General features: G+C 44.0%; 1 protein-coding gene across 3 annotated transcripts in view; it reads left to right on the top strand.

Moving 5' to 3' along the window:
* Nucleotides 1-15,785, top strand: part of LOC130361875 (EF-hand calcium-binding domain-containing protein 14-like) — a 125,629-nt gene that overhangs the window by 92,019 nt on the left and 17,825 nt on the right. For all 3 annotated transcript variants that reach the window (XM_056565501.1, XM_056565510.1, XM_056565493.1), the window contains 2 exons: nucleotides 2,704-2,748; nucleotides 11,786-11,890. In XM_056565501.1, the coding sequence (XP_056421476.1) occupies nucleotides 2,704-2,748; nucleotides 11,786-11,890 (150 nt within the window). The remainder of the gene's footprint in view (nucleotides 1-2,703; nucleotides 2,749-11,785; nucleotides 11,891-15,785) is intronic.

Raw genomic sequence — 15,785 nt, 5'->3', positions numbered from 1 at the left:
CCACCACTGCTGCCACAATATCTGGCTGATCTGCCGGCGACTGTAACTGTAAGGGTAAAACTCCAAAACAAAGTATCTACACAAAACAAAAAAAGTGCCCACATATCGCTAAAAGATCATTTTGTTAACACCAACCAAATTTAAAACATGTATATGAGGCATCAGGAGAAAACCACAAGTAAGCACAGAGGCCACAACACACATGAAATTCAGAGATAATGGGGGAGATTTATCAAATCCTGTGCAGAGGGAAAGTGGAGCAGTTGCCCATAGCAACCAGATTGTTCCTTTTTTTTTTTTTTTTTTTTGAAAAAAAAAAAAAAAAACGATCTACAACTGCTCCACTTTCCCTCTGCACAGGATCTGATAATTCTTCCCCATTATCTCTGAATAAAGTGGCAGAGGGGGGGGGGATCAGTCGGGGGGAATAAAGTGACAGGGGCGATCGGGGGGGGGGGATAAAGTGGCAGGGGGATCGGGGGGAATAAAGTGGCAAGGGGATCAGAAGGGGGATAAAGTGGCAGGGGGGATAAGAGGGGGGATAAAGTGGCAGGGGGGATCAGAGGGGGGGATAAAGTGGCAGGGGGTGGGATCAGAGGGGGGGAATAAAGTGGCAGGGGGGCATCAGAGAGTGGAAATAAAGTGGCATGGGGAGGATCAGGGGGGTGGCAAATGATATAGCACAGTGGGGAGTGGGTTGAAATGGCACAGGAGGTTGATCAAGGGGGAGAATGCATGGGGGTAGCAGCCCAATTTGTAATGCTGATCATGTTATACGTCGTAGGACGCGCAACGCGATATGTGCAATTGGCGGTACTGTGAGGGGTGTCCAGGGGGCCCAGGCCTGAGCTGTGTAAGGGGCCCCAAAATTTCTGATGGCAGCCCTGACAGAGATTATACAACAGTGTGACATCACTGCCACCACACGATAACTTCAGTGGAAGTCGGTTTTATACTGGAATACAGCACTGTAAAATGCACCATACTATTTGTCTGCTCATATTACAGCCATATTTTCTGGCTGGACCAAAGGTTTAGTGATCTGAACTAATAGCAACATAGGGATCTATGTTAGTTAAGACCATGATTTCCAGCCAACAAGAGCAAAAATGTGGTCATGTTATTCTCATGAGAAAGTGGCCTTATTGACAAGAACTCTGACAGTTCAGTGACAAGTCTTCTCTACCTTTAGAAACTACAAGGCACCACTATACTGTTTATCAGGATCAGTTACTGAGATTACATCCTACAAAGAGTGTTCTTCATTGACGTTCATACAATATTATATTCATACAATAGTGTCATAATGAAATTTAAAGGGGTTCTCCGGTGCTTACAAATCTTTTCCCCTATCCAAAGGATAGGGGATAAGATGCCTGATCGCGGGAGTCCTGCCCCTGGGGACCCCCGGGATCATGCACACCACACCCCGTTTGCAATCAGTCCCCGGAGTGTGTTCGCTCCAGGTCTGATTACAGGCGATTACCGGGCCGGTGGCGAGTGATGTCACGCCTCCGCCCCTGTGTGACGTCATGCTCCGCTCCTCAATGCAAGCCTACGGGAGGGGGCGTGATAGCTGTCATGCCCCCTCCCATAGGCTTGCATTGAGGGGCGGAGCATGACGTCACACGCGGGCGGAGACGTGACGTCACACGCCGCCGGCCAGGTGGTCGCCTGTAATCAGTCTCGGAGCGAACACGCTCCGGGGACTGATTACAAACGGGGTGCCGCGTGCATGATCCCGTGGTCCCCAGCGGCGGGACTCCCGCGATCAGGCATCTTATCCCCTATCCTTTGGATAGGGGATAAGATGTGTAAGCACCGGAGAATCCCTTTAAGTTGTTTTATCTGCAACAAATTTGAAAAGTTTTCAGATCATTTCACTTTTTTTTACATTTTGTAATGTTGACGCCTTGTGCTAAAATAAATCCCCCCAACCCCCCCTCCATCCTGCCGTCAGTCTGTACTCAATACCCCATAATGACAATTTGAAAACAGAATAAAACATTTTATTAAAATGAAAAACTAAAATTTCCATAGACATAAGTATTTAAACCCTTTGACTCTTGATATTTAGCTCTAGCGCCTCCCATTTCTTCCGATCATCTCTGAGATGTTTCTTCACCTTGGATGGAGTCACCTGTGGTACATTCAGGTGATGGGACAGGATTTAGTAAGATTTCCCAAGCGCTAAGTAAATGGAGAAGAATGGCCTTGGTAAGAGAAGTGACCAAGAACCCAATGGTCTTTCTGGCTGAGCTGCCCATTACCATCCCCACAGTGAAGCATGGTAGTGGCAGCAGTGGCTGGGACAGGTAGACTTGTCAGTGTTGAGGGAAATCTGAAAGGAGCAAAGTACATACATATTCTTCATGAAAATCTGATGCAGATTGCTCTGGACCAGACTGGGCTGAAGGTTTACCTTCTAACAAGACAATGACCATAAGCACACAGCCAAGACAACACAGGAGTGGCTTAGGACCCACTTGAGTGTCCCAGCCAGAACCCCAACTTGAACCTAGTTGACTTTAAAATGGCTTCAATCAATGGACCCATCTAATCTGACAATTATGCTTTTATTTATTTTTGTAAAGCTCAAGGCTGCAACATAACATAATGTGAAAAGATAAAAGCGTCTGAAAATATTCTAAATGCATTATTCACATCTTGCGGTATTAAATAACACCCTGTATCTTGTTACAGCAACACTTGTCTCAAATGCCGAAGTGCCGGATAGTCCACTGACTGGTATGTTTAATATACTAATGTGTATAAAACAACATAAAATGCAGACCATCTTCAGTACTTGTATTTGACAGTGGAGATAATAGGAATTTTAGGAGAAATCTTTCCCAGAGAGCTTTTTATGTTCCGATTGTTAGGTTTAGAGAGCAATACAAGGGAGACCTGATCTCTCCTGTAGACAATTACTACAAGACCACTGTATCTAAAAGAAGCTTTAACTTCAGAGATGACTATAATAACAGATAATTTACTAAGCTGGTTCATTAAAACTCTACCTCCCTATTGTCAACTTGACAAATAATTGTTATCTTCACTGATCTGATAAAATACTAATGCTTTGAATTGATCCTTTCAATCAGTGATCTGCTTGTACAGCCTGCCTATAGCAGGTTTTAGGAGCAGATCATTGATGGCAACCACAAAAGACTAGTAAAGTCCTCAGGCTGCCATGCCGTGAATCAGCTCTCTGTGATAAAGTCACTATACCACCAACATTGTGCGTCATTAGTGTTTGATTGCTGACAGTGGAGAGCGCCAAGCCAGCTATTAGCATTGGTTGACAGCTATTGAAAACAGCCTGCATCCACCGGGTAACAGGTAGGCTTCCTATATACAACCCTTACACGGACATGGCAAACCAATACCGTATATACTCGAGTATAAGCCGAGTTTTTCAGCATGATTTTCCATGCTGAAAACGCCCCCCTCTGCTTATACTCGAGTGAACTCTCCGCTTGTCAATCCCTTCTCAGTGGTCTTCAACCTGCGGACCTCCAGATGTTTCAAAACTACAACTCCTAGCATGCCCGGACAGCCATCGGCTGTCCGGGCATGCATGGAGTTGTAGTTTTGAAACACCTGGAGGTCCGCAGGTTGAAGACCACTGCCGGGCCTTCGTCATCATCCAGACCCCCCTTTAGTTTTCTACTCACCTCCCCTTGGGGGGAAGGAAGGGTGAGCTGGTTCGGGCCATCTATGCTGCAGGGACTGTCTGGTGGGGAGGATTAGTCATTCCGGGCTGTCTATCTTCACCGGAAGGCCCTCTCCTCCGCTCCGGGCTGGCCCCGGACTAGTGATGTTGCCTTGAACACAATGCACAGGGACATTATTAGTCCGGGGCCGGCCCGGAGTGGAGAAGAGGGCCTCCCAGTGAAGATGGACAGCCCGGAACGACTAATCCTCCCCACCGGACGGTCCCTGCAGCATAGATGGCCCGGACCTGCTCACCCTTCCTTCCCACCGAGGGGAAGTGAGTAGAAAACCTAAATGGGGGTCTGGATGATGACAAAGGCTGCAGTGGTCTTCAACTTGCGGACCTCCAGGTGTTTCAAAACTACAACTCCCAGCATGCCCGGACAACCGATGGCTGTCCAGGAAGGCTGGGAGTTGTAGTTTTGCAACATCTGGAGGTCCGCAGGTTGAAGACCACTGATTGAAGAGATTGACAGATTGTAATAATGAAGGGGGGGGGGGAAAAGATGACAGGGTGATGATGACGGGGGTCTGGATGATGACAGGGTGATGATGACGGGGGTGTTAATGACGGGGGGTCTGGATGATGACAGGGGGGATCATGTATTTTCCACCCTAGGCTTTTAGTCGAGTCAATAACTTTTCCTGGGTTTTTGGGGTGAAATTAGGGGCCTCGGCTTATATTTGGGTCGGCTTATGCTCAAGTATATATGGTATGTCCTTTTACATTATGTCAATATGTAGTTTTTAACTAATAGCACAACATTACTACAGTTTGAACCAACATGCATTATGAGACACATTCTTTATTACGTAGTAAGCCATTTAATTGTTATTAAATAATTTAACCGTCCTTCTAGAACTTCCCTCCTTTAAAAGAGTCCCCATTCAGTGCAGAGTCCGTGGTCACATGAACTCTGAAACCACTTCAGCTCTCTCATAACCCCACACCCTTAAGACCTGATCTCTCCTGTAGACAATTACTACAAGACCACTGTATCTAAAAGAAGCTTTAACTTCAGAGATGACTATAATAACAGATAATTTACTAAGCTGGTTCATTAAAACTCTACCTCCCTATTGTCAACTTGACAAATAATTGTTATCTTCACTGATCTGATAAAATACTAATGCTTTGAATTGATCCTTTCAATCAGTGATCTGCTTGTACAGCCTGCCTATAGCAGGTTTTAGGAGCAGATCATTGATGGCAACCACAAAAGACTAGTAAAGTCCTCAGGCTGCCATGCCGTGAATCAGCTCTCTGTGATAAAGTCACTATACCACCAACATTGTGCGTCATTAGTGTTTGATTGCTGACAGTGGAGAGCGCCAAGCCAGCTATTAGCATTGGTTGACAGCTATTGAAAACAGCCTGCATCCACCGGGTAACAGGTAGGCTTCCTATATACAACCCTTACACGGACATGGCAAACCAATACCGTATATACTCGAGTATAAGCCGAGTTTTTCAGCATGATTTTCCATGCTGAAAACGCCCCCCTCTGCTTATACTCGAGTGAACTCTCCGCTTGTCAATCCCTTCTCAGTGGTCTTCAACCTGCGGACCTCCAGATGTTGCAAAACTATAACTCCCAGCATGCCCGGACAGCCATCGGCTGTCCGGGCATGCATGGAGTTGTAGTTTTGAAACACCTGGAGGTCCGCAGGTTGAAGACCACTGCCGGGCCTTCGTCATCATCCAGACCCCCCTTTAGTTTTCTACTCACCTCCCCTTGGGGGGAAGGAAGGGTGAGCTGGTTCGGGCCATCTATGCTGCAGGGACTGTCTGGTGGGGAGGATTAGTCATTCCGGGCTGTCTATCTTCACCGGAAGGCCCTCTCCTCCGCTCCGGGCTGGCCCCGGACTAGTGATGTTGCCTTGAACACAATGCACAGGGACATTATTAGTCCAGGGCCGGCCCGGAGTGGAGAAGAGGGCCTCCCAGTGAAGATGGACAGCCCGGAACGACTAATCCTCCCCACCGGACGGTCCCTGCAGCATAGATGGCCCGGACCTGCTCACCCTTCCTTCCCACCGAGGGGAAGTGAGTAGAAAACCTAAATGGGGGTCTGGATGATGACAAAGGCCGCAGTGGTCTTCAACTTGCGGACCTCCAGGTGTTTCAAAACTACAACTCCCAGCATGCCCGGACAACCGATGGCTGTCCAGGAAGGCTGGGAGTTGTAGTTTTGCAACATCTGGAGGTCCGCAGGTTGAAGACCACTGATTGAAGAGATTGACAGATTGTAATAATGAAGGGGGGGGGGAAAGATGACAGGGTGATGATGACGGGGGTCTGGATGATGACAGGGTGATGATGACGGGGGTGTTAATGACGGGGGGTCTGGATGATGACAGGGGGGATCATGTATTTTCCACCCTAGGCTTTTAGTCGAGTCAATAACTTTTCCTGGGTTTTTGGGGTGAAATTAGGGGCCTTGGCTTATATTTGGGTCGGCTTATGCTCAAGTATATATGGTATGTCCTTTTACATTATGTCAATATGTAGTTTTTAACTAATAGCACAACATTACTACAGTTTGAACCAACATGCATTATGAGACACATTCTTTATTACGTAGTAAGCCATTTAATTGTTATTAAATAATTTAACCGTCCTTCTAGAACTTCCCTCCTTTAAAAGAGTCCCCATTCAGTGCAGAGTCCGTGGTCACATGAACTCTGAAACCACTTCAGCTCTCTCATAACCCCACACCCTTAAATCCTGCCCCCCCCCCCCCCCCACGCCGGGCTCATGCTTCAACTGAATGGCATGCCTGCACAAGTTTTCTTCTTACCATTACCATCCCCATGACTAACTACTTCTATAATCATCAGCCATGCATGAATCTATAAACACTCATATGTCAGCTCATCTTACTTACGTATTCCATTACCATGCCTAGCAGTCCCTTTATAGAGTAGTTTCCTCCTTCTCCAAGGATACTGCATCACTAGAGTGGCGTGTTTTGTACTTAACATATTTCAGCATGTGCAAACTGGTATTTATTACTGTTATTTTTTAACTACTGTGTGTTCTGTCGTTGTTGTAAAAGCTTCCTCCAACTAAAAAATTTTAAGATCATTATATGAACAATTATATATGTATTTTATGATACATTACTTTTTATGCACTGTTGACTGGGTAAACACTTTCATGTGACCTTCTCCATTATTATTACACATGAATTGACATGCCCCCCCTCCCCTATACTTCCCCTTGATGTGTTTTGATTTTCATAATGGTCTACGCCAGTGGTCTCCAAACTGTGGCCCTCCAGATGTTACAAAACTATAACTTCTTGCATGCTGGGAGTTGTAGTTTTGAAACATAGGATTAATAGCAAACAGTAAACACAGGTAGTAGATTTAAAGGACATCTGCAGCGTTACAAACACTTATCCCCTATCCTCAAGATAGGGGATAAGTGTTTGATCGTGGGGGGTCCGAACGCTGGAGCCCCTGGAGATCTCCTGTACGGGACCGCGGTACCTCCATACTCAGAAGAGATGGGGTTACACATTTTGGGGGGTATTTTCTGCTATTAACCCTTGCAAAAATGTGAAATTTGGGGGAAAATACATTTTAGTGGAAATTTTTTTTTTTTTTACATATGCAAAAGTCATGAAACACCTGTGGGGTACTAAGGCTCACTTAATTCCTTGTTACGTTTCTCAAGGGGTTTAGTTTCCAAAATGGTATGCCATGTGTTTTTTTTTGCTGTTTTGGCACCATAGGGGCTTCCTAAATACAACATGCCCCCCAAAAACCATTTCAGAAAAATGTACTCTCCAAAATCTCCTTGTCGCTCCTTCGCTTCTGAGCCCTCTACTGCGCCCGAAGAACAATTTACATAGACATATGAGTTATGTGCTTACTCGAGAGAAATTGGGCTACAAATTCAAGTATAAATTTTATCCTTTTATCCCTTGTAAAAATTCAAAAATTGGGTCTACAAGAACATGCAAGTGTAAAAAAAGAAGATTTTGAATTTTCTCCTTCTCTTTGCTGCTTTTCCTGTGAAACACCTAAAGGGTTAAAACACTGAATGTCATTTTGAATACTTTGGGGGGTGCAGTTTTTATAATGAGGGCATTTATGGGGTATTTCTAATATGAAGACCCTTCAAATCCACTTCAAACCTGAACTGGTCCATGAAAAATAGCGAGTTTGAAAATTTGTGAAAAATTGTAAAATTGCTGCTGAACTTTGAAGCCCTCTGATGTCTTCCAATAGTAAAAACATGTCAATTTTATGATGCAATCATAAAGTAGACATATTTTAAATGTGAATCCAAAAAAATATATTTGGAATATCCATTTTCCTTACAAGCAGAGAGCTTCAAAGTTAGAAAAATGCTACATTTTCAATTTTTTCATCAAATTTGGGGGTTTTTCACCAAGAAAGGGTGCAAGCTACCACAAAAATTCACCACTATGTTAAAGTAGAATATGTCACGAAAAAACAATCTCGGAATCAGAATGATAACTAAAAGCATTCCAGAGTTATTAATGTTTAAAGTGACAGTGGTCAGATGTGCAAAAAAGGGCTGCGTCCTTGAGGTGAAAATTGGCTTTGTCCTTAAGGAGTTAAAAAACACTCCACCACAGCCCTCATTAGCCATTTTATTAAAAGAAAAAAAAATCCAGTTCATCCGCAGAAGTCCTCGGAATCCGCCGTAATCCTCTGCATATGCTGATCTGAAACGAGAAGAAAAAAGAAACACAAAAAATTGGTTAGGACATCTACTGGGGAGAGCCCCCATAATGCAATGTCTTCCCAAACAGAGAACCTCCAATTGTTGCAAAACTACAACTCCCAGCATGTCCATGCTGGGAGTTGTAGTTTAGCAACAGCTGGAGTCTCCCTGTCTGGGAGGACACTGCCAGAAGGGTTTGTTCACATTATACAAAACGGACAATGTGAACAGAGCCTCACACCCTTACCAGCCTGGCTCCTGTCCGTAGCTCCGCCCCCTGATGACTGCATCACTAGGGGCAGAGCTACACGGACCTGGCGGGGACAGGGAGCGAACGAGGGGGGTAAGTGGACCTCGTATTCTGTATACACAATATACAGATATCTATAGTTAGCTGTATGTAGTGTATGCTGCCCAAAGGGGCTATAGGAGCAGGGAGTCTTGTCAGTATAGTGACTGGATTCCCTGTATAGCATACACTGGTACACTATGCACCCCTGTATACAATGCTGCCTGGGGAGGTGAGTAGTGATGCTAAACATCACTCATTACCTCCTTACACTCTATGGACGGGACTCTCAGCATCCGACCCACAGAGTTGCACCCTGAAGGCAGTGAGAAAACTGCCACAAGGTACAAATGGCTGTTTCCATACATCAGGAAAAACACCAGAAAAAACGCTAGAAAACTGCCAAAATGCAGGAAAAAGCTGTGCCAGTTTTTCTAGCAGTTTTTCCTGGCATTTTTGCTGGTGGGAAAAAACCTAAGTGGAATCCTAGCCTTTTAGTGAAAAATGGCAGCAATATTAGAAAAAGGTTGAAAGGGGTACTCCGGTCCCTAGACATCTAATCCCCTATCCAAAGGATAGGAGATAAGATGTCTGATCATGGAGGTCCCGCCGCTGGGAGGGGGCGTGACCAGTATACAAGGAGGAATATTATCATCATACATATTACCATCATACTTTAACTGGCCAAATCCTGTATACTGAGACCAATATAACCAATAATACCAGTATACAAGGAGGAATACTATCACCATACATATTACCATCATATTGTTACTGACCAAATCCTGTATACTGAGATCGCTATTATCAATAATATCAGTACACAAGTAGGAATGTTATCACCCTACATATTACCATCATTCTGTTACTGACCAAATCCAGTATACAAGGGACAAATAATACCACCACACCATGACCACTACCCCCACAGAATGATTAATATTCCCACACTGCTACTAAAAAAAATCACTATGCAAAGATCAAGATTTACCCATACAGTGACCATATACAGGTAGACACCAACAATACACAGGCGCTACAGACCAGATAAATGCTTTCAGTTACGTCTAGTGAATTACAGGTGATGTCTTTTTTACTTTTATTTTCCATCTGTCCTCATGAAGACTTCCCAGGGCCAAGGGCCAAGACTTGTCACTGCAGAATCTGTCAGACACACATTTTAAGCTCCTCACTTCAGCACCATGCACATCTCTATACAAACTTCCCATCAATATTGCCTCACAAAGTATAAGTGCCCATATACAGTAGATACAGTAGACCCCCTATGTTCCCCCATACAATAGTTAGACCCCCTCTTTACCCCCATATAGCACTTAGGCCCCTTCTGTGTCCCCATATAGCAGTTAGCAGGCTGCTCCCCCTCCATATTGACTAGATTGATCCTCCCCTTTATATTAGGTAGGTAATCAGGGCTCCCCTACCCCTTCCCTCCCTCCATCTTAGTTAGGTAAAAAGGTAAATTCCTCCCTCCCCCCCCCCCCCCCCCATTCCACCCCCATATTAGGTAGTTAGATATTTAGGCAGGTGAAAAGGCAGGCAGGCTTAAAGGGGTACTCCGGTGAAAACCTTTTTTCTTTTAAATCAACTGGTGGCAGAAAGTTATACATATTTGCAAATTACTTCTATTAAAAAATCTTAATCCTTCCTGTACTTATCAGCTGCTGAATACTACAGAGGAAATTATTTTCTTTTTGGAATGCTCTCTGATGACATCACGAGCACAGTTCTCTCTGCTGACGTTATAAAAAAATAATAATAATAATGCTTTATTTACTGTTGTCCTTAGTGGGATTTGAACCCAAGTCCCCAGCACTGCAAGGCAGCAGTGCTAACTACTGAGCCACCATGCTGCCATTAGTATACATCTTCTATGCATCTTCTATGCATGGTTGCTAAAATGGACAGAGATGTCAGCAGAGAGCACTGTGCTCGTGATGTCATCAGTGTTCCAAAAAGAAAGGAATTTTCTCTGTAGCATTCAGCAGCCAATAAGTACTGGAAGGATTAAGATTTTTTAATAGAAGTAATTTACAAATCTGTTTAACTTTCTGCCACCAGTTGATTTGAAAGAAAAAAGGTTTTCACCGGAGTACCCCTTTAAACTCTTCAAGCATATGTACAGTACAGACCAAACGTTTGGAAATACCTTCTCATTCAGAGTTTTCTTTATTTTCATGACTGTGAAAATTGTAGATTCACACTGAAGGCATCAAAACTATGAATTAACACATGTGGAATTATATACATAACAAAAAAGTGTGAAACAACTGAAAATATGTCATATTCTAGGTTCTTCAAAGTAGCCACCTTTTGCTTTGATTACTGCTTTGCACACTCATTCTCTTCATGAGCTTCAAGAGGTAGTCACCTGAAATGGTCTTCCAACAGTCTTGAAGGAATTCCCAGAGATGCTTAGCACTTGTTGGCCCTTGTGCCTTCACTCTGCGGTCCAGCTCACCCCAAACCATCTCGATTGGGTTCAGGTCCGGTGACTGTGGAGGTCATCTGGCGCCCAATCACTCTCCTTCTTGGTCAAATAGCCCTTACACAGCCTGGAGGTGTGTTTGGGGTCATTGTCCTGTTGAAAAATAAATGATGGTCCAACTAAACGCAAACCGGATGGAATAGCATGCCGCTACAAGATGCTGTGGTAGACATGCTGGTTCAGTATGCCTTCAATTTTGAATAAATCCCCAACAGTGTCACCAGCAAAGCACCCCCCCCCACCATCACAACTCCTCCTCCACACCAGCACACCTGTGAAGTGAAAACCATTTCAGGTGACTACCTCTTGAAGCTCAACAAGAGAATGCCAAGAGTGTGCAAAGCAGTAATCAAAGCAAAAGGTGGCTACTTTGAAGAACCTAGAATATGACATATTTTCAGTAGCTTCATACTTTTTTTGTTATGTATATAATTCCACATGTGTTAATTCATAGTTTTGATGCCTTCAGTGTGAATCTACAATTTTCATAGTCAGGAAAATAAAGAAAACTCTGAATGAAAAGGTGTGTCCAATATATAAATAATCTTTTGTAATGTGATTTAATTTTCAGAAAATATCCAGATTATACCAAGCACAGCTCCAGCTGTTTCACAAGAAAATAAAGAACCCAGAGAACAGCATCGTGTACCCACATCTTTCCTAAAAACCAGAGCAGGTACGGGTCAGGATACTCTTTACTGCTTTCTTGCTTTTCGCAGGATTACCATGAGAGTACCACATGTTCATGTGCACTGTAATGTGTTATCCTTCTACTGTACCTCAATAATGAGGAACTGTGCTACAATAAATTTGAAAAAACAAAGATGGCATTAAAGGGGTTGTCAAGTAGTTTTTTTTTATTTTTATTTTGCTATTGTCCTCAGCCTGCCTAAAAAAAAATTATAAAAACTTTAAAGGGGTACTCCGCACCCCTAGACATCTTATCCCCTATCCAAAGGACCGTTGCCGGTGTGAGGTGGAAGCCGTACAGGTGGGTGCAGCAGTCGAGATCCCAGGGGTCCCAAGCAGCGTGACCCCGGCGATCTGACATCTTATCCCCTATCCTTTGGATAGAGGATAAGATGTCTAGGGGTGCGGAGTATCCCTTTAAAGTGTTACTGTCATTGGTAAGAAAATTAAAAGAAATGCTTAAGTCAGTGTAGTACTGTGCCCTAAGACCTGTATGCATAATAATATGCATGTGATAATATGTAAAATACCTAAATAAAGGCTGGGAGTGTTTCTCCAGGACCATGATGAGCTCCTCTCATAAAATGACCAAAGAGGAACCATTTTGCACATAAATAATAGTTTAGTACCTTGTATTGCTTGCCTCCCCTCAGATATTTTTTTGATGGACAAAAAAGGGCTGGATTTTTAGGGTTCATTTGCAACATTAAAGAGACAGAGACCCCTAGTGGCCATTTCTTTTTTAAACACTTTTTTCACACCTTTAGAAACCAAATGTTTAAATGAAGTATATTAGGAAAAGGCTTATTTTTTAAGGAAGTATTAAAGGGAAAAAAGTTGTTTCTAATGACAGTAATGCTTAAACTTCCCTTCCTCTGCTCCCTTGTAGCTTTGTTATTAGGGCTCCCCAATGACACTGCTTTCCTCTGAGCTGCAGAACATAACATCTATAGTCAGGGGAACTGACAGTGCCACTCGCCAATTACTGGCCGAGGTAAGATACCATCATGGCCAGTGATTGGTAAGCACTAGTGTTGAGCGGCATAGGCCATATTCGAATTCGCGAATATATGAACGAATATTCGTCATATATTCGCGAATATTCGCATATTCATAATATGCTCGTTTTATTTTGCGCATATGCGAATATTTGCGTATGCGAAAATTAACATATGCGAAAATCTGCATATAGAAAATTAGCATAAACAAACATTCGCATATGCGAAAATTAGCATATGCGACTTTTCGCATATGCGAAAATTCGCACACCAGTCTCACACAGTAGTATTAGAGCCTTCTTTACACTACACAAGCTGGAAGCAGAGATGGATGATCACTGTGATGTGTACTGTGAAAAAACAAAAAACAAAAACGAATATTCGTAATTACGAATATATAGCGCTATATTCGCGAATATTCGCGAATTCGCGAACATGCAATATTTGCGAATAAAATTTGCATTGCGAATATTCGCGAGCAACACTAGTAAGCACTAGAGAACCAGAATGTCAGTGGAGACTGGTGAGATGGGGTGTCCTGATCCCAGAGCTACAAGGGAGCAGAGGAAGGTAAGTTAAAGTTATTATTATTATTTTACACAGGCTAGGGACAACAGCAAAATAAAACATTTCACTGGACAACCCCTATAAGCGCTCATGTGTACAGCCTCATCAGAGCTCCATAAAACCCTCAACATTGTAAAGCGCTGTAATAGGGCACCCATAGTCTTGTAGTGTGCCCAGCTGTACCTCCGAATACTTTTAGTTTTCTGTTAGATTCTCAACAAATTTGAAAGAAACTAGCATTGTATGCTCCATTGCATGGTGTATCACTGAAGTACTTTACCCTAGAGCCATTACTAAGAGGAGAATACCTTTACATAAAGTACAACATTTACACAGTATGGCGGTACATGGAAAGCTTTTAGCTTTACAAAGTCTATGAACATAGTCAAATGTGTGTATGAGATCTGGAGCTGATTTAAAGGGGTATTCTTAGACAGAAAAGAACAACCTTAACTTCAGAAGCTCATAAGTACTGAAAGGATTAAGATTTTTTAATAGAAGTAATTTACAAATCTGTTTAACTTTCTGGAGCCAGTTGATATATATATATATATATATATGAATTCGGGTAGAAAAACAGACATGGTGCTCATCTACAATCTTGTATAATGATCTGATTGCTTCTCAGCATAATATCAAAAACTAACAGGTTGTTAGTATACATTTTTGATCAAAAAGTACAAGCCCACTCGCCACGTTAAGGCCACCTATTTAGAGTGGGTCCCTAACGTCCCTAGCATAAAATGGCGCAGCACCGGGCGGCGACCACCACCGCCGCGACACCAATGCCCACAGGGGGTACGACCCACCAGCAGAGCGGCCCCAATGCCACTCAGTCCAGTCTATGGGCCGCACTCCCCCGCAGACACGGCGCCACGGCAGCAACGGACACCGCACAGCACCACACCAGTGTGAACAGGGATGTAATAGCTCACTTACCATGCTCTCCCAGTCAGACTGGGAGGCTGCTAGGAAAGAAATGACCCATGTGTAGCTAACTACTACTTATATAGGGTTGGGCTGAGGGGGTGGGGAAGAGTGCAGACAACATGTTCAAACAAAAAAAAAAAGAGGGGATAGAAATCACAGTGTGAATTCGGGTAGAAAAACAGACATGGTGCACATCTACATATATATATAAAAGTTTTTTCCTGGATAACCCCTTTAACTCCTTGGGGACGAAGGGCGTATGCATACGCCCTCGCGTCCTGTCACTTAAGGACGGAGCAGCGGTGCAAGCAGGCGGCCAGAAAGTGCGGCTGAGAAGGCTGCAGTGAAGATCGTGATAAGGGATCTTCACTGTGGCCTTCTAAAAGCTGCAAAACTACAACTCGTTTTGCAACATCTGGAGGGTCACAGTTTGGAGACCACTGTGTAGTGGTCTCTAAACTGTGGTCTTCCAGATGTTGCAAAACTACAACTCCCAGCATGCCCAGACAGTCAGGGATGCTGGGCGTGTAGTTCTGCAATATCTGGCCCTTCAGTCTGGGCATGCTTGGAGTTGTAGTTTTGCAACATCTGGAGGGCTACAGTTTGGAGGCCCCTACTTAGCGGTCTCCAAACTGTTCTTCCCCAGTTGTTGCATAACTACAACTCCTAGCAAGCCCAGACTATCCAGGCATGCTGGGAGTTAAAGTTCTGCAACATCTGAAGGGCCAGATATTGCAGAACTACACGCCCAGCATCCCTGACTGTCTGGCGGTGCTGGAAATTGTAGATTTGCAACAGCTGTAGGCACACTGGTTGGGAAACACTGAGCTAGAGTCTGTTTCCTAACTCAGTGATTCCAACCGTGTGCCTCCAGCTGTTGCAAAACTACAACTCCCAGAGTGCACTGACAGACCGTACATGCTGGGAGTTGTAGTCTTGCAACAGCTGGAGGCACATGGGTTGGAATCACTGAGCTAGAGTCTGTTTTCTAACTCAGTGGTTCCCCACCAGTGTGCCTATAGCTGTTGTAAAACTACAACTCCCAGCATGTACGGTCTGTCAGTGCATTCTGGGAGTTGTCATTTTGCCACAGCTGAAGGTTTGGGGTGCCCCCCCCCCATGTGAATATACAGGGTACATTCACACGGGCGGGTTTACAGTGGGTTACCCTAAATACACCCCCTTGCATGTAGCCCCCCCCCCCCTAATAAAAATGAAAAACGTCTCATACGACAGTGTTTTCTAAACGGCGCCTCCAGCTGTTGCAAAACCACAACTCCCAGTGTTGCCGGACAGCCATAGACTGTCCTGACAGGCTGGGAGTCTTGCAACAGCTGGAGGCACCCTGTTTGGGAAACACTGCTGTAGGGTTTTGGTGGAGACAAG

The sequence above is a fragment of the Hyla sarda genome, chromosome 1, assembly GCF_029499605.1.
Source record: "Hyla sarda isolate aHylSar1 chromosome 1, aHylSar1.hap1, whole genome shotgun sequence".
NCBI lineage: Eukaryota > Metazoa > Chordata > Amphibia > Anura > Hylidae > Hyla > Hyla sarda.
Note: the sequence above shows the minus strand (reverse complement) of the source record. Positions and strands in the feature narration are given on the sequence as shown.